At 41.8% G+C, this 24206-nt stretch overlaps 1 protein-coding gene across 4 annotated transcripts in view; it reads right to left on the reverse strand.

Annotated features, from left to right (window-relative positions):
- The window catches only part of FGFR2 (fibroblast growth factor receptor 2), a 68698-nt gene that overhangs the window by 20520 nt on the left and 23972 nt on the right, over window positions 1-24206 (reverse strand). For 2 of the 4 annotated variants that reach the window (XM_015867446.3, XM_015867440.3), the window contains 5 exons: window positions 23333-23502; window positions 18116-18239; window positions 4885-5075; window positions 2551-2695; window positions 382-578 (listed from right to left, as the gene is read on the reverse strand). In XM_015867446.3, coding sequence (XP_015722932.1) covers window positions 382-578; window positions 2551-2695; window positions 4885-5075; window positions 18116-18239; window positions 23333-23502 — 827 coding nt within the window. Of the gene's footprint in view, window positions 1-381; window positions 579-2550; window positions 2696-4055; window positions 4204-4884; window positions 5076-18115; window positions 18240-23332; window positions 23503-24206 lie in introns of all 4 variants that reach the window. The other 2 variants (XM_085555335.1, XM_015867439.3) reach the window with 1 other exon arrangement.

Here is a 24206-nt window from a genome sequence, read left to right on the forward strand (position 1 = left end):
CAATAGAATTCACCTTAGAAACATCATAAATACACAATTAAACAGGACTCTGTTCCAAAGTCAGCAAAACATTTTCCATTGATTTCAACAAGCTGTGGGATCAGGTCCCAAATCACTTGCAATACATTTTTTTGCCATCTATAGGACTGCTAATAAGGAATATATTCCATCTTTCACATTTTTGCTCCTACATCCCTGACTTTCTTGCCTTGAGACTGCTGCATCAAGATGCACTTTCTTCCCACGCCAGACTAAATCCAGCCCTCATTACAATTTGCTTTCATGTTCCCTTATTCCTCCTTCCAATGTTCCTATTGGAAGGATGTGCTGGCTTTGGGTTTTGGTAAAAGTTCTTCAAACTCTTTATCTACTTTCTGTTACCTGTCTGCGCAGAGGGATTCGCTTTGTCAGCTTGTGGACAGCAGGCTGGCTGCTGAAGTCGGGCTTCTTGGTGGTGTTCTTCATGCGGCACAGGATGACCATCAGCACCATGCAGGCAATCAGGAAGACCCCTATGCAGTAAATTGCTATTTCCAGGTAGTCTGGAGATGTTGGATATTCCTTTTCCTTTTCAGGAGCTGGATTGCAGGTTTTTGGGAGGGAATAATCAGGCCACAGAGTTAGCACACAGTACAGGCACAGCACAGCACAGTGCATGGAACAGCATGAAACAGTTAAAACATCAGCAGTTGTAGCAGTGACTTTGTGACACTGTGGATATTTAGGTCATCTTGAAATCTGAGAGCTGTTCCTCTCTAAAGATCACCATTTTAACATCTCACACCACTGTGTGTGTTCATAAACAGACCTATATAGGCATACACTTGTGTCTGCCTGCTGAGGAGACACATTCACCAAATTATCCTCTATTATTTTAGGGAAGAAGAAGGAATTGAAGTGCTCAAACTAGGTACACATTTGTTTTATCGCTCAAGTCAACCTTCAAAAGCACAGTGCTTCCTTTTAACCACATAAAGGCACATTTAAAGATAAAAAACCAAATTTGCTAGTCTAGAAGTGTTATATCACAACGTGCAAATAGAATTTGGGGCTTGAGTCTGCATTGCTTGTTTATCCAAAATTCTCATTAGGCTCTTACAGTACAGAAGGATAATTCAGTCCCTCACTATATTTCTAAGTTCAACTGTACTTCTAGCAACAAGCCTCTGTGAGTCTTCCTTTGTCAGCCACACTGAAGCTGCACATTTATGGTTGCTAGTGTCGTAGAGGGAGTGGCTCTACTTCTATGTTATTCTGACAAACAACTTTTGAACCCATCTTCAGGATACTTATTTATACAAACACAATCCCTAATCCCTTATCTGGGGTTCATCCCCCGGATAAGCAGCATTCCACAGCAATCAGCAGTCACTCCACAAGCAATGCACGTTCGAGCCAGAATTTTCTTGTGCCTTGTTATAGGCTAACAAAATATTTCATTCAAGAAAATTGCTTAAAATATGCTGTTCGAGCACTTGCAAACACTGCTAGCAGAAGCAAGATTCACACAGGCACTGCCTGACTGCTTGGTAGCAGACCACGCAGGCTTGGTGTTCATGTGAGATGTAATAATGTTGCGCCATTCAATATACTTTGATGATGGGGTTAATATCTGCAGAAAATTTCACTCCCGAAATCTCAGCATTATGTACATGCAAGTTTTGTGCCTCTTGCTCAGGATTAACAATGAATAAATGGTAAAGCACAAGATGACCCAGCAAACCTCAGGTGGTTCACATTTTTTCAAAGGAACTCCTAAGGCAGCTGCCAACAGCTATAAACAAGAACATTTGACTAACATCAAAACCAACCATGGTTACATCTTCTAACAGCTGATAACAATTTTCAGGCAATAAAGCACGTTGATGTTTGTTTCTTTTCAGGACAGAAACATCATCAACCCCAGAACAGCAAGACATGCTTTGCAGTAAAAGCAAATGACTACTTGTTTTCTTAGAGCATGCGATGTTCAGAGATGCATGGAGCTGATTCCCAAGAGATGAAGGGCACCGCTTCTGTATATATACAATCCATGGGCATCAAAATTAGAATTTCCAGAAAAGGTTTGGATGATAGCTAACAGTGAATTAAGCATCCTGAATAGCTTGTGTATTCAGATGAATGATTGTGGCCAAATCAGTCCCCAGGTTTCTTAGGATAACTTTGAATTTCCTCCTCTTGAAGTTCACAATGATTTATGCGCTGATTTTCAGTTATCTCACTGAAGTGAGAAGGAAATGCAGTTCCTCAACATTTCTGATGAACGTTTAACATTCATAAAACATAATTTAAGTGCAACAGAAGATGTCTGGGTTTTGGTTTTGGCTTGTATTTTTTGGAAAGGCATTTGGACTTGTAGACCAGATTGTGTCACAAGACAATCCATTGGCTTGTGACAAGTATGACTGTACATAAAATCACCGTATAATCATCATAAAAATGCTGAGGAAGCCTGATGTCATTTTCTAAGACAGAAGCTGTGCTAATTCTGCAGCACTCAACAAGGGGAAAAAATAAGAGGAAAAACCACTGAAAGAGAGCAGTGTATACCTGGCAGAACTGTCAACCATGCAGTGTGAAAGGATATCCCAATAGAATTACCCGCCAAGCATGTATACTCCCCAGCATCCTCAAAAGTTACATTCCGTATATAGAGAACCTCAATTTCTTTGTCCGTAGTGTTAACACCGGCAGCCTAGAAAAAAAAAAGAGGGAAGCAAGAGAAAAAGCTAGACACTGAGAGAACTCTTGTGGATAGGGAGATGGAGCCACAGGGCTTTGCGCTTCGGAAAGGCAGAGGTGGAGAGATGCAAAGCTCCTTCCCCATCCACAATCCCACTTCCAAAAGGCGTTTACCAACAGGTCCCAGCTCACCTCAGAAAGTAATCAACACCCTTCACCAGACCAAAACTCACCACCTAGACATGCATGCAATCACGTGACATGGAAAAATTAACCCACAAATCTTTGTTGTTTTTTTTTTCCTTTCTCCTTTGTTTTCAATAAAAGAGTGTTGAAAGAGAAGCAAAGCGAAAACAGACACAGAATGCTGTATCCTTTGTATGTAGTTACCTGCATCGGAAGAATTAATTTACAAATACACATATATATGGACAGTGAAAAGGCAAAAGAAGGCAAATTCTGCTCCAAATGAGACCACTCGGTAGAAGTCTCAAGCAGCCGATGATCCCTGCACCATCTGCTGCACTGCAGTTAAATGAGGTCCATCAAGAAGCACTGTTAGGCCATTATGCATCAAACCTATCCAGGTTCAGTGCTTCTCCAATCTTTTACAAATAAACAGAATCCAAAACCAAGGGATTCTTAAACATGGAACTCCCTAGAGGTTCCAAGATGAGTACAACAGGGATCCATGCTAATGCTTCTGATCTGGAGGTTTACAGAAATCATTTTAAATAAAGATAGTGGTTGTTGCTTTTTGTCTTTATTCCATCCAAAAACACTACTCTGAAGTATGTGATGATAGAATAAGGACATTTTTACGACACCATTTCTGAATAAATTGAGCTGTGAGTTGCAGTCACATTGTTGCCAATCTTTATTGCTTGTGGTGGGTTATTACCCTACCAGGAATGGGTGAATGGAGGCCTTAAGTGCTTCAATGGGCACTTACGTGAACATTTCATATGTACATATACACGCACATGTGTATATGTGTATATATATATATTTATATATATATATAATGTGTGTGTGTGATACACCAATTAGACTATAGTTACATTATTCATCAAGTACCTTAGATATGAACTGCAAAGTATGCAGGATTAACAACAAAACTGAACACAAACGAGCACACAGACACCAGACACAAGAGAGAATAAAGACCAACATCAGACACTATTGAGTATAGCACACAGAATATTGTGGGAATTTTTCCATGGCTGCTGGTGTAACACCAGTTGCAACACCAAAGGAGGATTACAAATGTACCACAAGGCCAAGGAGTTATCCTACAAGCTGCCTGCAGTCTCCCAAAGCACCATTTTTTTTTCCAGCTTCTACATCCAGCTTTCTTTAAAAAACATTGTTACCTTGTAAACTTGGCAGAACAGAGAGCCAGGCAGACTGGTTGGCCTCCCCTATATAATTGGAGACCTTACAAATATATTCTCCAGCGTCCGCCTCTGTCACATTGTACAGTGTCAGCACTTCAGCATTGGAACTATTTATCCCCGAATGCTAGAATAGACCAATAACACAGGAGAACAATGTAACTGCTGTCCAAAAAGGACACAAATCTGTCTAAGGTCCCACCACCAACACCTCATATGAATAACGACTTCCACTTCATGCAAGTATCAGGGTCAAAAACGTTTAGGGTCTGAGTTTTGTTTGCTTGTTTTTTAATCCGAAGCAATGCCAACCAGCTTGAAAAACTCCACGGTGCAGAACAACCCGGTGCCACCAATATGCCACATCACAATGGGGACAAATGGACATCCTCACAGGCTCAGCATCCAGAAAACCCAACCCTCCGACCAACTTTTGGCAACAGGTGTCATGTGTCAGAACAGTCTTTGAAGCAAACAGGGTGAGGGAACATCAATGAAGTTATTTAAGAGGGTTTTTTGTTCTTTTCTGAATGAGCCATGCCTGGAACGTTTAGAGATAAAGGGCTTCTAGGAAGTTTAAAACTCAAAAACAAAAGAAAAAAACACACAAAAACAATCAAATCAAAAGCTGCATAATTAGCATTCAGGCTACCGAATGTTTATCTGACTTCTCATCTGTAATAAATAATCCCAATTTCTGAAGAAAAAAAAAAAAGTTCCTTTCTCAAAATCCTTTGGATTTACATCAAATAAATGCAAGGCTTTAAAGAAGCCGTCACCACCAGTAGCAGCATCCACAATGCCTCACCTTTAAAACCTGAAGGTAAGGCAGTCCATCTGGTCCGTATTTGCTGCCATTCTTCTCTACGTGTTTTATCCACTGAATGTGGGGTTGAGCATCACTGTAGACTTTGCAGACAAACTCGACATCACCTCCGACTACAGCTGAGGCGTTTGCTGGAAGGCCAGCTTGGAGGATGGGCCTGTGTGGTGATCGCTCTGTTCCAATGGGGAGGGCGAGGAGCAAGAGAAAGAGAGAGAAATAAAGATGCATAAATAAGCAAAGCTGCCAAGAAAACTGTAAGTGAACTCGAGCCAAAAAGCCCTGTAAGCCTGTTGGCTGACTCCTCTGAAATAACACTGCAGCCAAAACGTATAATGAAAACTGCAGTTCAAAGGAGATGACTTGAGCACTACACTTGTAACGTAAAGAACAGTTATTTGGGGGGAGGGGAGAAACCTTGCCGAAAAGCATTTGTCGTAGCGCAGACAAACAAATAAAATATCATCATCAGAATACTCTGATCAATACTACAGCAAAGCTCTCTACTCAGACAGCAGCACAAATACCAATTTGTAATCCTGAGCAGGACTCAAACCAATACTGAGCTACCTGAGGCGGGGGAAACAAAAAACAGTATGTTTACAATGTGAGCTAATGTAGTTGCTTATTTATTGGCTAGCCTAAGCATTTCATAAATGATGTTCATTGAGCTGGCATTGCTGAACACACTGCTTCATGTGGGCATCCAGAAAGGCATTGCAGCCAGCGCTCCCAGCCTGCTTTTGAGGATCGATGGAGCCTTCTCCTCAGCTATGAGGTGAAGCAATTTCCCACCACCACGGCCAAGCCCAACCTGAATGCTGCTCAAATCTCCTTGCTGATGAGTTTGGCATGAGCCTGGGCACAACAACCCTTCAGATCAGTGTAGCTCTCACCCTTCTGTAAGTGGGAACTCATTCCCTTCTTTGAAGAATCACAGAATCACCAATGTTGGAAAAGACCTACAAGATCATCCAACCATCCACCTATCACCAATAGCTCTCACTAAACTACGTCCCTTAACACAATGTTTACAGGGTTGGTGACTCCACCACTTCCCTGGACAGCCCGTATGAAAGCTTAACTCTATGCATTTCTTTTCGTAAGAATATAAAGTTAATACTGACCTACACACAGGTTCAGTCTATGAATCACAAGTGAAGAGCCCATTGCTTATCACTGCCTGAGATCCAGTGCTCCAGGAATGCTTTCGAAGACCAGGAAAAAAGGAGCAAATCTAAATATTTATTTTTAGAGGCTGTTGGCGTTAAGAGCCAAATCAACTGAATTTCAAATCAAGTGCTCCTTCTTAAACACACTGGTTTCCAATAAACTGTTTCACAAGCAAACATTGCGAGTGTAACAGCAAATAATGATGCCCATGGAACAATGGGATCTTTCATACCGTCCAATATATTTGGCATGCGGCAAACATCTACTGGGAATTTATTCACTGAGGCTACGCTGGCAGCACATTACAAAGCAGCAGTCTTATTTGACTTGTGGCAAAAGTGCATTTGTATTGCAGTTATTAAATTATTCCATGGCTATGTACGTCGTTTTCAAAAGACCCGGGAATGGTTTAACTTTGTGTTTTTACTTGTAAATTACAGTAGATTGTACAAATTACTATTCTGTCCTTTCTAGAGAAAACTTTTAAAGTTTCTCACCTTATCCTAAGTAAGCTCTAATTCCATCTCCCTCACTCCTTCATTTGGGTACAAAAACAGCAAGCAAGATCTCTCTTTAATAGAAACCTTACACCATCTTCTAAAACTTATTACAGCTGCCTTCGGTATAAAATGAAACCTTAGAGAATGTTATTTAAAATGTTTTTTAGAAGTCAGTAGGCCTCATGTTTCATTTCTCCACATCAGGGTTTGATTTCCTTTGTGACCTTACTCGCTGCCCTTAAACAAACCAGAGAACGAGGCCTGAAACATCTTGGAAAAGTTCCCACTATGGCAGCACCAACACACGAAATGTGTTTAGTTTATCCCGATAGCCATCAACGATTTAATCTTTTATCAATGACTGTCAAACGTTTCCTCTACCAAAACAGAAAAGGCCAAGCAAAGCAGTAAAAGCAAAGCAGAAAAAGCAAAGTTCTTACATTCTTACCCCGAATTCCTTAAAAAATTAAAGAAGGTATGCATATGTATAGCTAAAACATTTGTGAAGTTTCTACTCTGAGGGTATGTGTGCTAAAAACCAAACTTCAGTTACCCTCCAACATGCAGAGCCATGTCTAGTATTCATTCAGCTCCCTGCCTCAGTAGAAGGGAACAAGAAACACAGAGGACCATAAATATCACGATGCTCATTCAGAGGGATTTCATGTCAATCCTGGAATCCATTGGCTACAAGAAATGACATGTGTGTTGGGGAAAGTAACAATATGCAGACGGAACTTCCACTAATGACTAAATTCTGTACAGTATCATTGCTTGGAAACAGTCACTCCAGGATGTAATCCCGTCTTTGCTCTTTCTCAGCAAACTACATACATTTATGGATTTCGCTTTTGGTACCATCACTAACCATATTCATAAATCTCACATCACTTTTCCACATTTAAAACACAAGCCTTACATTTGTATGCAGTTATCACCACTCACACAACTGGCTATGCTAGTATTATATGGAATATCGTGTTTCCTTTTTTATTAAATACTAGCATAAGAGTTAAAGATGCTTTCTCAAGTATCTTACAAGATGGTGAAACTGGCATTATGTAATGTACTAATTACAGTTAAGACCATCACTAAACTATAGTGACTCCCTATATCCCCAATTGTTTCACTCAAACATCATTTTCATATCGAATAAGCTGGCAATCAAGCTTGCAACTCTGTTCCCCTGCTGGTCTCAATACGGCCTTTTGTTCATCATTGTTGAATTGAAGCAGAACCTCAAGAAATAAATCTTTGCTATCTGACTACTTAAAATTTAGTGTTTCATTCTCACTGCTAACACAAACCTTTCAAAAACAAGTCAACAGTTTATGCTATAGCAAGAAGATTGCCCCCAAAGACTAGCTGTCTTCAAGCATACTAAACACTACATTATGAAGACCATAAAAAGTAGTAGATACAAGTTCTGCTACCATAAATATTAGTTACTTAGTCAACTACATATAGATCTACAAGCTTTTTCATAGATATGCCCTGCTTGCTTGAACAGACTTTTCTGGTTTTACTAAAACATAATGGATGTTTAAAAATGAAGAATATTTTCTGAACTAAATCACTGAACTAAATCTCTGTAGGTTATCTTTCATACACCCATAGAATGGCTTGGGCTGGAAGAGAACGCTTGCTTAATTCTGGATCCCGCCTTAAAAAGAAGACACCAGATTGTTTTCCCCAATTTGCTGTTTTGCTTCAAAACATGAACAACTCCATTTGGGGAGACAGTTATCCACAGACAGCAGTGAAACTGGTTGTTCTTGTAAGGAATATCAAATTCAAGGCTACGAGCATCTAACTCAAGTCTACACCATCATAAAAGTATCCAGGGCTTAAACATTTCTGCTCAAATTTGCTTGAGCAATCTGATAGCTTATCTATTGGCAAACAGAGTTGCTATCAGAAAAGACAACGGGCAAAGAGAGCTGTCCAATGGCTCAGAAAAGACTCTCATTTAGTCTGTTAATGTTAAAACTTTAGAATGCCTTTCTCCAAGACAGGAAACTGTAAAGAATGCAAAGTAGCTGGAAAATTCCAAGTTTCCTAACAGTGGGCACAAATGGACACCTGGGGATGGGTGGCAAGGAGCAAATCCTGCCACCAACAGTGCAGAGAAGCCAGCCTGAAAGCAAGTGCTGCAGCCTGCATGCTTCCCAAGCAGCTCCTGAGAACTGGCCCTTCCAGCAGTTTAAGGCCCTTGGACAGGTGGTTCCTACAGAAGGTCACTTCTCTCCAGTGTTTGGCTTCACCTCCCCCAGTATTTTTGCTGACCCACAGCAACTAACAGAGAGGGAAATCTAAGAGGTGAGAGGCAGGAACATCATGATGCAAGAACATGAGATGAAGATCGGTAGATCTCCCCACTGGTCTTAGCATCTAGGACGTGCAAGAATAAAATAACACAGAAGAGAGGCTGCTTGCTGAGCATGGCAGCTGAAGGAAGATGTAGGACAGGGCTTGCTGGTGCCAGTGGCCAGAGAGAGCCTATTGTGAATGAAGAAGTGCCACTGCCGCTCCTGGAGCGTGCTGGCAGGGAAAGGAGACAATAACCCCGGAAGCAGGGAGCTCCAGGTCCCATCTAAAGGCCAAGTCTCCTTAGCAACCTGGCTGTATTGAGGGCTGAGAAGAGCTCTGGCAATTGTCTATCCAAACCTCCCTGCCACCCCAGGACAGACAGTTCAGGACCTTTCATGGGAGCTAAAAGCCAGAACCAAAGCCCATTGAAGTCAGGGGAAGAGCTGACATGGATTTCAATGGGCTTTGGATAAGGCATTTGATTCATTTCAGGAAAAAAAAAAAATAATAAAATGGAAACTATTTATTTTTTCCTTTTGAATGTGCTTGTTTCCTCTCCTTGCAAGCATGTGATTTAAGTGTAAGCTAAGAAAATAAAAGCTGAATAGCAAATGCAAGAGTTCTGGGGACAGTGGAGAGATCCTCAATTAAAAGGGGAAAATGAAACTAGAAGTAAGCTTTTCATTAGACAAACCCATTTACCAGAGCCTTTACCATCAGTCTTGAAATACTATTGAATCCTAAGGAACCATCCTGACAGCTGATGCTGTGAAGCTACAGAGAGCTCACAACGATGCTTCTAAGTGTGGCATCCATTGTAGATCCGTAGACCTCAGTAGAGATTCTGTATATTCAGTCACCACGCAACATCTGTTGCTTAGAGAAATGTTCATGATCTGTAAATTACAGGTCTCTAAAAGCATCCTACAGTCCTTTAGGCTGGGCAGTAATCATGTGCCCTTGCTGCATGGCTTTTGCTTAGCACCTCAAACTTGCAGGACTGACTCTTTGGCCTTAAAAAAAATAAATAAAAGAAATCAAGCACAGCCTTTTCCATCATATACATGGACTGAAATACTTCAGTGTGTAAGGACATTTACTGGGCTGACCACAGTCTGCAATCACTACCAGTTTGGGCTAAATATCAACCATTAAGAGATGAATGCTTAATCCCTCACATTAAATGAGGAAAGCTCTACCAGTAGAACAGCCTACTCTGGCCGACAGTCAATGAACTGGTTTGGAAGGAGTGACACAACAGTCAGTGTCCTTCATGAAAGATCCCACCTACACAAACTGCTAATCTGGCCCCAGTCCACAAGCACTCAGAGGCTGGATTAATTATTGCTCTCTGAATTAGAGAGCCCCATTGAGGAGAGCTCCAGAGGCAGCCAAGGCATGAGGAACTGCCACTCAGGTTTCCCTATAAATACAGTCTTATCCAAGTTCATACAAAGGATCTGCCTTGAAATTACACTTGCTTTCCATACCCCTCGGTGGAGCGGCATAGGAGGGGTCTAACCAAACAGATGTCAGAGTTCCCAGAGGAATTTTCCTCCTTCAAGGTAGCTTTCTACACACACAGGCCAAGCCAAACCTTCACTTCCCTTCCTCAGAAGTAAGCAATTGCTTATGGGGGCGAAAAGCTGGAAGGCAAACACTGCTAGGCCCACTATTTGTTCAGTGGTGTGTAGGAGTAAGGCTGGGTGCTGGCTGCTCTTGCAGAAGATCAGAAACAACTGAGCAGGTGCAGGCAAAATGCCTCTGTTAATTAATGTCATACATGGTATATATGCGAGCCAGGAGCTGAGCAGCTTCTACCAGCTGCATGTCAGTTTGGTTTCCCTTCTGCACAATATGAACCACTGCGTGTTGTTTATAGCCAATTCAGAAGTGCTGCTGAACTGTCATGTTCCATTTACACGTACATACATACACACCCCCCAAACCACCACCTCTGAGGCAATTCATGCACACCAAGGTATCATCTACAGCACATCAGGGACACTCCCTTCTCGAGCTCTCTAAGACCATGAGAAGCTTTAAGGCTATAGGGAGTAACAGATCACTGTCATTAAATGTTGAGAGATAACGACCATCCCTGGCAAGAGCACTTGATAAAGAGCAGGAGCCTTCAGACTGACAAGCAGAACAGCCGGCAGATCAGACCAGCATTACCAGTGCTGATGAAATCATGCCTTGCAAATTTTGGCACCTTTTACCAATAGGTACTAGCCAACAAGTTCTCATGTTGTCCAGCATTCCTGTGCAGCATGAGTCTCCACATATCAGCACTTCTATGCTCCCCAGAGAGGTGGTCTAGGTGGCCAGGAGCTCTGACTGGTGTCAGGGCTCCTGGTCCTCACTATAGGAACCTGTGTGGCCTAGAGCAGCACTGGGCCGTGGGGAGGGCAGTGAAGCAGTTGACATCCACAAGTGCATTGTAATCTTCTCTAATTCAGGAGTTATTGGTATAAATGTGAGGCATTTCTTTCTGCATTTTGTCACAAGCATCAAAAGCAGGCAGCCTCCTACTCACAGCAAAGCATTTACCATTCCATCTGTGCTGCCTAAACCCTCCTTGTAGCCAAGATCAGACAAATACAAGGCAGTGCCTTTTTAAATCTTTGCAGAAATGAATCAGATATATCCAAACTCTTTGTCCTTGGCTTCACCATCTTCACCTCCAATTGGAAGTAACGGCACTGTAATTACAGCAGGCAAAGCTCCCACTTATGTTCTCCCATCTGTCTCTTTGGACGGCTCTACAGTAGAGCTTGTGGTCTTATATACGCTCTAGCTAAAATTCATCTTTGCCCAACACCTTTATAACATCAGCTCATCTGCACACCTCTTCCCACATGGCAGCAAGCCAAGGAAGAGAAAACTGCAACAAGATTGAATGAGTTGCTCGACACAAAGCCTGTTGTTGTCAATGAGAAGAGCAGAAAAATCACAATCAGAACTAGGTAAAGCTTCCCACCAGGCTCTATCCAAGGTTTGCCATCCAAATACCATGTCTCTCACATAAGACCTCTACCTAGATAAGACATCTATCAGATGTTCACAGTGAATGAATAGACATGTATTAACTTGTCAATACACATGAACAAATTACAATCAATTGCTTTGATCAGCTACTTTACAGCAGTGATTGTAAGCTATAAGCTATAAGCACCTTGTAAAAATGGCAAAAACTGGTCAGTATTGAGTTTGTTATTCATAGTCTGACAGTATCTATGTTTTTCCTTCCATGAACACAGTCAAATTTAAGCATATTCATGCAACCTTTTAAATAGTAATATGAAATAATAATCATAACATTTTACATTTACAGAGTAGTTCAACATCCAAAGGCGTTTAATAAACTACTATTTTTAATGTGGCTTTTACATCATAATTAAATTATACATCACTTCGTTTTTATGTTTAAATGGAGCAACTGCTGCTGAAGCTGCACCATGGGAACGGGAGTAATCCAACAATGACCAAATTAATTGAAACCCAGAAAACTCATAAAATACAGCCACCTCTGGATTCCAAGTTACACAGAGGTTGGCAAAGCAGTGAGAGGACACCCACACCAAAGCTGTCACGATAACCTTTCCTCTAATACAGAATGCCACATCTCAGTGATCTGTCCACACTTCAGCACTTGTAGATGTCTCATTCTCTTACCTCGCTCCAGTACCTGTCCCTCAAGGTCTTTTCTTTCCTGCACTGTAAACCTCTCAAAAGACCCCACACCCTTATACTGGAGCATGTTCCCAGCCCCACTGCCCTCAACCTCGCCTTGCTACAGCCACATACAACCCCTGACATCTAACCACTCCAACCCACTGTTCAGAGCCATCTTTGTCTACTTCCACCACCTCTACCTCTCTTTTAATCCTAGTTTGATCCCCAAAAACCCATGATGCTTTTATCCCTGGAAAACACTCACCCCCAAGGGTGAGCTTCCCAGCTAAAATCTGTGGCTGTGGGATAATCTGCAGGCACAGTCATGGCTCTCAACACGTGCCAACTGCACAACGAACAACACAACAGTCTGCTTAGCATCTTCGGGCAACTCCTGCAAATTCCTCCTTGTATTTCCACAAGTGTGATACTGCATGAATTAGGAAGGCACGATTAAAAACGATAATAAAAGGGCTGAAACAATATCCTGTTCATCATTCATCAAAAGGAAGAGAGAAATGCCTGCCTTGGGGCTGTAATAAGACAGAAAGTGGGACAGGGAGACCGGTCCTCCCCCAGCACGCTCTGCAGGAAGGACTCCAAAAACATGACAAATACAGCATTCACCCAGCATATGAAGTAATGACACCAGTATTTGTCCATAAAATGTAATTTAGCCAGACTACCCCAATGAAATCAGAAGCTTTAGTGCTATAAAACTAGGGTTTGGGAATATTTTTTGCCTTATTAAGAAAGAAGAGAGGGACCCCTAAGCCTTCCTTTCCCTTCAGCTAAACCATCACACAGCAGCCTTTGTTTTTGGGAGCAAACTGCACAGCCTTCAGCACTGAACTGTGTAATTTCTTCTCAGGTGTGCACACCTTGCCAAAAGTCAAGTGCCAGGTGTAAAGTCCACACTCAGCCTTATCAGTGCACAAAATAAAGTCTTCTTCCCTCTCGGCCTAACCAAACACCTGGGGGCAGGCATCAGCAGGGAGACCTGCATGCTTGCAGCCAGTCTCATCACGCCACAGGCCGCAGGCACTTGGGTGAGGACGTCAAGCCAAAGCTTGTCCACACCAGGAGCATCAACAACTACAAATCCAGCTGCCAGAAGCACAAGTTTGGGCTTGGTCACGATACCTACATTTAACTCCTTCTAGGCAAGAGTAATGCGACTCAGGAGGCACGCATTCAATTCAGCTGCTGTCAGTTCTTTCTGTATGTAACCTGGCTGCTAAAAATAATTCTTTGGAAATTAAGGAACATTCTGTTGTCATGTCAAACTAACGCTGAATTTCATTTGGACAAAACAAGCCTTGGTGAAAACAAATCACAAGGCATATGTTTTAATGCATTCAGGAATGGCAAAGTGGAAACATGTCGTTAAAGAAAAAACCATGTCCGTTCCACGCTCACAGCGAGAGACTGGAAGAGCACAGGAAAACCCAGAAATAAAGCCGACCAGAAACAAAAGCAAAGGCTTTTTTTTTCTTTTCTTGTGCCTAAACAAAAGGAAATATAAACAATGAACACGCATCAAGAGCAAAAAGAAGATTCCATTTTAATGAGATTTTGATTGTTTAATAACACGCTGTAAAAAGCATGAGTAAAACTCACCTCGACGCCCCCTAAACCTCCAAGGGTTCAGAATACAAGCACCTTTCTGCACAACCATTGGTACAAACACTCATATATAGAATTTCTGGGGCACGAGGTTTAAGCTGAGAGCCACCTGAAATACCTCTGGACCTCATTCCCTAATGATGTGAGCCAAAGGTGTGGCTAGCATGCAAACTAGAAGCTCAAGGTAAAGTTAAACTTGTTGCAAAAGGACTTCTAAACATATAAATGCACATTTGTGACCAGTTATGTTCACTTTAATAGTAAACAGCAGGGTCTTCTTACTCCACATTCTTGGGAGATGTGTCGTGCCATGGCAGCTGCTTGTAAGACCCCGTAAATGAGGTAATGTGTAGAGCTTCATCTGAGAGCAAAACGAGGTTTGTTTCCCTGGATGCTGACATTAAATAGGACAGAAATGGCTACCTGCACTATGCACGGTACAGACTAAGCCTTCTCTGCTGTTAAAATATAAATTCAATTAGTTACTTCCACGCTTAAGCAGAACTGCTGCTGCTGAAATTGCACTCCAACGATAATTGCAATCCAACAGTGATCTAATTATGTACGAGTCTCAGTGGCTGCATTCCCATGCTGCTTTCTACAACCTGGATTCACTACAATACAACTCATAGGTGAAAGCCACAGTTTTCAAGCATTCTCCCTTAAGACCTTATGACTTTATATATGTTTAAAGAGAAGGGAGTCTATTAGCAAGCTTACTATAAAACTGTGAGCTTCAACCTGCCATTAAACACAAAAGAATAGAAAGGCACCTGAGCTGCATGTAGAAAGCAGCTGATGGGCTCAACTGTACAAGGGAAAGTACATTCTTTTAATTGAGGTGTTGGATTTGAGTATCAGCCTTCATTTTTGTTCTGCCACCAGCTTCCTGTGTGACCCAGGGCAAGAAATTTCATTGCTCCACAGCTGGTTTTCACATCTATAAAACAGACAGTGACATTCCCAGTCTGCATTTAGGTTGTAAGCAATTACTGTGTGCTGGCATGCTGCTCTGGGCAACAAATAGCTGATATTAATTGAAGCCTCTGGGTTGCACTCCAATAAATAGCTGGAGACTGTTCCTCTTCCTTTCCAACAGCATTTTGCATGGTCACTGTTAGCCACTGATGCCATCAGCACAGCTGCAGCCCTAAGTCCCAGCCTGGAGACAGGAAGGGCGAGGAGCAGGGGGCCCTTGAGGGTGTCCCAAACACTTTAAGAATGACCTCGTTCAGCACAGAACACCCTGCCCAGCTTCACTGCATGGTTTCCCCCTAACGTTGTCAATGTGGACAAGTATTTGGTGTTGCACAGAGAGGCTGCCGACAATTCGCTGCTTTATTTTTCAGTATTTTCTAACTCCTATTGTAAAAAAATCCAGTCCAAGTGCTCTGCCAAGTTTGTAAATTTGAACAAGACCATCTGAGCCGAGTTGACTGTTTTAAAAGGGTTCTTGCAAGTAATTACAAGGTAAAAACGAGAATAATTCACACCTACATTTGCACTGAAAAACTTCTCAGCCCTGCTGGCTCCAGGCTTTTAATTGTCAAAAGAGTTCAAGGTTTGGAAAATTATTGGCATCAAGTCATACTGGATATTCCTAACAAGCATTGTGTCACTACTTGGCAGCATTTTTGCTGGGATACTTCCCAAATCTGTGACATAATCAGAGTGTTCTCTACGTTACTCCATATAGTCAGACTCTTGTGTTCATATAATACATTACCATGTTTAATACCATTTGCTATTACTTACACTTAATCAACTCTGGAATCAGTTAAACCATGTAGGAAAAGCAATTTCAGAGGCTTTCAACTGACAGTTTTCCACATACAACCTGGCCTAAAATTATGACCTGAAGCTTGTAAGATGTTGTCTATGTGTGCAATAGCCTCTAAACAAACACCCATAACTCTCTACAGCTCTATGGGAATGAAAAACTCCTCTAAAAGAAATAAAGAAGAAAAAAAAGGAAAAAAAAGATAAAATATATATTAATAATACAGAAAATTAACTTCCGTAGAACTGTCTTAACTAAAAAACTGTCAGAGTTTCCCCTTCTGGCCTGTTGAAATTTACTGCTTCAACAGTTTCTTGCCCAACCTCCACAATTATCACAAGCTTTCAGCAATACAGAAATGGTTGAGCTCTTTAGCATCAATGCCCCTTTCAGCTTAAAGCCCCAGTGTAGAATCTCTTGAGAGACTGAGTAAATTCAACACACAGTATTAGTTATCTTAGGGTATGTAGTTCTATACGTATGTCTTCAAATTCAACTAACAGTGATACCGTTTCAAATGCAAAAAGCTGCATACCCCAACACCCCATGTCAGCAGTCACTTCTGAAGAACTTGACCTCACTACTAACGTTTCTACCTATGTATAGGAAAGGAATAGACATTTCACTAAGTGACATCATCCTTATTGCCATTCCATTCATTCACACAAGTCACTATAATTTACTGCCAGGAAAAATAAACGCCTGCACAATATTCCCCCATGTAAGCCATTCAAAAAGCTTAAAGGGAGAGAGGAGGTGAGACGGCTTCTGACAAATATTTGCTCAAGTGACTGCATCATCCATGAACACATTTTCTAGCAAGAAAAGGGTGAAGAAATTTATGGTCACCTTGAAGCACGCCAGGCTGGGACTGGGTAGCAATGAGGAAAAGGAACAGGGGAAAGAAGGGGAATTTTTATCAGTTTCTTCTGAGCAAGGAAGAATTCCAGTATTGCAAAAGAGGCTTCTTTCCTCTTATACAGCTTGAAGCAAAAACAAAGTTGATCCAATCTAGATTCCCCAAAATAGCTAAATACTTTCTACAGAACCTCCAAAAGTCCCCAGGTGCTCATCCTGGCCACTTGTAAGGCCAGGCAGGGTGAGCACCATGCAGGGCACCATGCATTGCCTGCACCAGCAGCCACGCTGCACTCTCAGCAAATGGTGTCTAAATAAACATTCAGGTAAAAATAGCTTTGTCAGCCACTTGGTTCACTGTATAGAGGCTTCAGGCTCAATACACTGTTTAGTGGCTTTAGACTGACAGCATCCTCATCAAAAAATTCCCTTCTTCCTCCCCTGCTGCATGAAGGCTAAACCTTCAGATCTGGGGGTTTCTGTAGATTTCAGTGGTCCTAAACAATGCAAGGGATGCACTTTTATTCATGTAAAAATAATCGTCAGGGAAATGAAAACTTCCTCCTGCTCTGGCCAAACACACTGAAACTTATATTAAGATTCACTACAGAAAACAAGTTGAGCTGCCAGTCATCAGCCAGAAATAGCTTAACAATAATAACATTCATTTTTAGTGTCAGTACAGACTGAAATTAGTTTAATTCCAGAGCTTACAACACTCAAATGGCCCCGTGAGCTGGGGAGAGCAAAGCCCATCCATGCATACCTCAGACACAGAGGTTCAGACCTCCAAAGGTACCACTACCATGTCCTGCTGTAACAGCCAAACTGATTATTTAGTATAGAAACCCCTACAGATTCAATACAGCTATTCCACACCCATCCAAGGCTGATCACCAAGGGTCTATCAGCACAAAATTTGTACCAATATTAGTTGTACCAGCAAAAAATTCAATTGTAACACTAATACTTAAAACTGCATTAGTATTTATTCTTCACTCTTTATGGTAAGCTTGTAGGTGTATTGCAGCAACATGCAATTACCAAGAGTTTCCTTGCACAGATACTTCAGCTTTGCCAAGATATAGGTAGATTAGTCCCATAGACACAACTGAGACAGATAACAAGATACAAAGGAGTCATTTATGCAGTGAATTCTTATCTTCCAAATACCATGAAATTATCATCAGAATTCAGTAAAATCTATCGGCTTCGTTCTAAATGGTTTCTTTTAGAGAAACTTGGTCATTAATCAACAGCGTCCTTACATGTTTGACAGAGCATTACTTACCGACAACATCGAGATGGTAAGTGTGGTTGATGGAGCCATACTGGTTTTCCACGATGCACGTGTAATTTCCTTTGTCAGATGGGACTACGCTTTCCATGATGAGACTCCAGTGCTGGTTGCGGACCTGGAGGGTTGTAAACAGAAGCTGAAAACTTCCCCAGTACAGCATCCCTCTCCAAAACAACTGTTCCACAATCTTTTATAGTCTGTGTTCAAAATTAGTCTCCCCTGTGTTCATCAGGACTTTGAAATACTTAATTCATGCATGGCTGCCGCGCTAGAAGCTTTCATGTACTCAGTTATAAACATACCCTCAGCCCTAATTTGAGCACTTCAGCCTTCAGTGCACATCTAGTTCTATCAGACTTAAAGCAACGGCAGCAATTAGCAGCAGTTGTCTTACCAGGCTTACCTCTCAATCTACTCCAACACGAATTCACACCCTCCAGATATTACCCATCTGTCTCCAAACAATCATCTGATAATATTAACTACTCATGAGCAACACGGGATGGATTTGATCCCCTAACATCCAGGTCTGTGTTGTGCACTGATAGCTCAATTACACAGCCAGCGTTTCAGAGAAACAAAGTGCAGAAGGGCAGTGCCTGGGCTGCCTCCCAGAGACACAAGGAATCACATCTAAAGCTATAGGGTACCACAGCTGGAAGAAATGCTGGCACATCCCCCAAAAAATGCCTGATAAGAGAACCCTCACTGAAACAGAACATAAAGACACACATTTATTCCATACAATCCTTAGGCACGATGCATTAAAGGTGCTGGTGCTGTTCCCATTAGAATGCAAAAGAAATGCTGGCAATGGTCTCACAGAAAATAGGATCCGGCCCAATACTGGAAGGATATAGAGCCATCTTGTACATACATATATTCTCTGCATCATAAATTAGGGCCCAAAATGACCTCTTGCTGGCCATCCATTACTCCCTTGTTTCAGAATCACCCTTTTGACAAAGTGCTCACAAACCTTAACATCACATAGCTGTGATATACAGCTTTTAAACCACAAAGTACATGTTTTAGCAAATAGAATCAAACACGGTCTGGTACAGTAATTTTAATCATCCAAATTGAAAGCAGTAACTCAGTACAGCACACCAGAAAAATTTATTGACCATCAGCAGCACTTCCAGTAACTACACGTTCATGAAACTCTGCTCCTTGCTCTGCTGCTCTGTAGGTCCTTACTGAGCAGGAAGGGGCTGCTCAGGGCTGCTGCCAGCAATGTAAGTAAAAATGCCTTCAGTCCAAAGCTTAGAAGCCCTGACTGGCCATGTGGGCTTGGAAAAGGAAATAAAATGCAGGTGAACCCCCAACAGCTGGTGAAGGGCATGGATGCTAATAGTGCCACTGTTTGGTGTGTGCTAACAAGACCACAAGACCTCCAGTCCAAAATCACAGCCCCTCTCCCCAGCTCCCCCTTTTGGTGCTATGCATCAAAACAATCTATTGGTGGTGGGTTGTTTGTTTTTCCTCCCCCCAGCATCAGGAGCTTAGAGATAAGTTTAACAGGATAGAAACAGTTCATTGATTAAGGGGATAACAGAATACTAAGTCAGTGTTTGCTTAGAAAGAATTATTGTAGAACACTGGTAAATCAGTATTTTACTGATTTATGGGCTGGTCTGGGTGAGACAACCACAATTAACTGGGTCAGAATTAGAACAAGAGTTTTTAACTTGTTTGATCACAAAACAGAAAGGACACAACAGATCCCCAGGAAAGTGAAAAGAAAAAAAGAAGATAACAAGCTGTAAGTAATTAACTGATGGGAAAACACAAGAAATTGAGTAGCATTCATTAACAAAGTACCTCACTTTTAGCAACTCCATACATTACATGGAAATATTAGAAACTATTTGTGTGATTTCCCTTTTTGCAACACCAGTAAGTAGTAATTCAGCAAATCCAATGAGTTGCAAGTGATGTCTCTTTAGTTTAAGCTAAACAACTGCTGTGAAAGCCCAAAGCATTTGTGACAGATTATCGTACTACTGGATTTATGTTGTGAATCTGGATTCAGCTAGATTTGGCTTTGGCTGGTTGCTTTCTGTTTACAAGGGCAGCACTGCAAAGCCCAGCTGAATGCATCTGCCAGGGATGAGGGCAGCTTCTCCCAACAAAGACTCCCAAACTTGAATCCCTCATTCTGAGTCATACAGTGACATGTGTTAGAAGATGCATTAAAGCCCAACCTGTTCCAGCATCGTACCATAGGGGCAGCTCAAGCTGGCCAGTGCCCCGTCCATGGCTTTGGGCACCTCCAGGGATGGGACACCCATCTTTAAAACTACACCCATTTTTAAGCTACATCACCAATGTGAAATATACACAGCTATCTCTTAAACACAACTTGCTGCTGAGCAAACCTAACTGGAATCAAAATGCAATGGGGAAGGAGATTGTTACAGAAATACCTTGCTTCTTGTATATGCAATAACTGTGGGCAATTGTTTAATTCTTTCCTTTACTCCATATGCACAGTGTAGAAAAGACCACTGTAGAGATGGAGCTTATCAAAAGACATATGTGAAAACACACACCTGTTAATAGTTAAACAGTGCCCACTGATAGAAGTACATTTACTTTCCGGGTGGTGTATAGAAATGCAAAGGCTGCTGTATTCTCACAAAGAGGGTTTAGAGCATTCAGTCTAAAAATACCATAAAATACCCTAAAACACATGAGGAGGAGGCATTTAAAATAAAAAGGTGCTTAGAAATTTAGTAACCAATCCTCTTTTCCTTACTGCAGGTATGCTCTGAAAAACCGAAGGGTCAATTTAGAATTTCACCACCCAGAATTAGTCATGGTGGAGGAATTTTGCACTGGGAGCTATCTTGACCAGTGCATACACCCTTCTGCTAGCCTGCCTGAATGTAAATTGACTCAAGGCATTCCCCAGTCGGAGGGACAAAGTGCTACAGGCTGCTATCTGATCGAGATACACAGCATACAAAGAAGAGATATGGTGGCTCAAAGCAGCAGGAGAGAGGCAGCTGGAGGATTACTGGAGAACTTCACTTCTTCCTTCCCTTTCTTTGTTCTTAAAGCCCCTTCAAAAAGGGAGCATTAAGTCAACTGGTCATGGCAGATATAGCCACTCTTGGTTCATGCTTTTCTATTTGCACTAAGTATTTTTGTGTATGAAGATTTATAGCAGAAGCACTTTATATGTTGCAATGCCTATGCTAAAGACAAGCCGTTGTACAAGAAATACTGTGGGCTCAGCCTCTCCAACAAATAAAGGACACAGTGTCCAGCAGCTCTGGAGACCTCATTCTTTAGGAATCACCCATTGAAAATGTTTCCACCGCTACTCAAAACACCAAAAGAATCCGGAATACACTTGGACTTGGTAAGCAGAATGACAACGATAAGTAAATGCTTCCAGATCATTTTAAAGGTGGTGTATTTATGAGCAAGAAGAAAGCCTGAAACACACAGCTGTGTGCCCTCCTTTTTTTTTCCCCTTTACACTGAAGAGATGTAAGAAGTTTTATGATTTAGAATTATAGAAGGCATAGACTTCACTTATCCAGCTGGCTTTAGAAATAGGCATCTGTAGTTTCTTTCCAGAGCACATACATACCTAGGAAATTGTACACATTTAATATACATGACCAAAAATTTAATTTGTGCCGCTTTATATGTGCCTACAGTAAGCAGGAATGAGCTCACACAGGTCTCTCACCCAAGCCAGCAGCAGCAGAGGGGGATTCAACCCTCTACAGACCACTCCTGAAGCAGAAGGTTATCTGACAAGGCACCAACTTCCCTTCATGGTTTTCAAGCATGATACCTGAATTTCCCCTTCATGAGATGCAGAGTGTTCAAACAACATCTCAGTCTGTACTGAAGTGGTTACTGTTATTTTCCAAGACAGGATTAAGGTGTTTTTTTTTAATTGGATTTTATTTTTATTTTTTTTTTAAATAAGCACTGTGAGAAAGGTGAAAACCACTGAATTGTAGCCAATTCGTTAACACTCCATAGTATTATGAAAGGCCGAAGGTGCTGCCAGGTGTACACTCATAAGACACAGCAATTTATGGTGTAAGCAAATAGATGGAAAAGTCTACTTGGATAATTAGTGCTCGCGCAGGGAGATTTTCTGGGCTTCGCTCTCTGCTAACACAAATGTTGGAAAAACTGACACTTTCTACAGTAAGTCTGGTTAGAGAGGAAAGGAGACTACGGCTTGTCCTCCTCTGCACCGGAAAACACTCTTTGCAATGAGCAGGATCCGAGTCAACAGCACACAAAGCAACACCGACGCTCGCTCCATGCAGGCACCGCAAAGCTCAGCACCTGGACCGTGAAGCGAAGGCTGCAGGTTGCTCTGGGCTCCTCAGCAGTACACTGCAGCTTACAACCATGAGACAAAAAGTGAGCCAAACTCAGAAACTTCTCATCCTGTAGCTCATAACAGCACAGTCAGAAAGGCCATAATAGAGATTAGGATGGCTCAGAAATCTGGCATAGGACAGCAAAGCACATGCATGAACTCAACCTGGCATCCAAGCCTTGAGCGCCCATTCCCTGGGATAAGATGACCCCATTCTGACTTCTGACCTGACCCAGGCAGATACGGCAGATACCTGGAGGTTAAAGGTCCGTGCACTAAGCCAGAGAACAAGCTGGCCTTCCCAAACTGCTCTCATAATCAGTAACCACCAGCTTCAAATGAGACATCTAATCTGAAGCTATTTAAAATTCAAACAAGCCCTCCCAAGTAATTGTTGTTACTTTCCCTCAAATTCTGCTTCCCATTTCAGTTTCACAGACCATAAACTCTATAGAAAATAATAACTATTGACTTCCGACCCTTGTGTTCTCAAACTGCCTATAATCCCCACTGTGGATGGTCATGGCTTTAGCAATCCAGGTGAAAAAGAACGAAGCAAAATCTTCAGATCTTAATGCATTCCGCAGTGTCAGTCGTTAGTTTTCCAAATAAGTCTTTATAATCAAACTTTAGTTGCACCGGTATTGAATGTTAGGAAAAACAGAACTAGAATTAAAGCTCAGTAACAGCCAAATAAGTCACCACAAAGAAAACATTATTTTTTTGCTTCTAAATTTGAACCGAGCCCATTGAAAGATCCTCTGTTGGCTTCAGCAAGTTGTCGTGGTGGTTTATTATTCAGTATTGGTCAAGAACAAAAACTGCAAAATAACTTAATGAGATCTTACCTTATAGCCGCCAATACGATGTTCTTGTTTGAACTCTTTCCCATTTTTCAGCCATCTCATGGTTGGTGTTGGGTTTCCCATAGCTGGGCAACGAAACTTGACAGTGTTTGCTGCTGGGACTGCATGTAACCTTTTCTCCATTTTGTCTGTGTGTGTCCAATAGGGCGCCCCTGTTGCAAGGAGAAACATCCAGAAACGTCAATGCTTGGCACCCAACCTCCCTTTCCAGCCCCTTTCATGGATGGAATCTGCATTTGTTTTAGTGGGGACAGCATGTTCTAGGAAGGGTACAGGACTGGAAATCATCTGCTGCAAGCGGTGATCAGAGTTTCGCAAACAGCTCAGTCTGCAGCCTTGAATACATGATTTATGAGAAAATTCCAATAATTAACCACAGATATTCCTTGCTTTGTGGACACTGAGTAAGGCAGAGGGACCAAGCCTTCAGCAGATTCCACTGATCACGATCCCCAACTGAGTTACTTCAAGTAGTCAGCAAACCCCAGTTAAGTAAGAAGCTGGACAAAGGCAGAACTGTTTGAAACCTGGACCTAAATCTTCTCCCCATCTAAAGGGGGATAAACACAACTATCTGCCTAGAACCTGTGAAAGCTTGCAGAGCAACATGGCAAAGCTGACTGCGCTGTTGAGATGCCATTAAAATCCATCTGCAAATGGAACAAATACCCAAAAACTTAGCCAAAGTAGAGCGTGGATCAGCAAAACTCAACAACAGAGTTTATCATTTAGTGCCCACCAGCATAGAGAAGCATGAAAAATGCCTCTTTTGTCCGAAACATCAATCCTGTCACATACTGGAATGGCAAACACAGCACAACGTAACACACATCTGCCCGTCTTCTCCTACCCAATA

The sequence above is a fragment of the Coturnix japonica genome, chromosome 8, assembly GCF_054131305.1.
Source record: "Coturnix japonica strain WE chromosome 8, WE-NBRP24, whole genome shotgun sequence".
In the NCBI taxonomy this organism is placed as follows: Eukaryota; Metazoa; Chordata; class Aves; order Galliformes; family Phasianidae; genus Coturnix; species Coturnix japonica.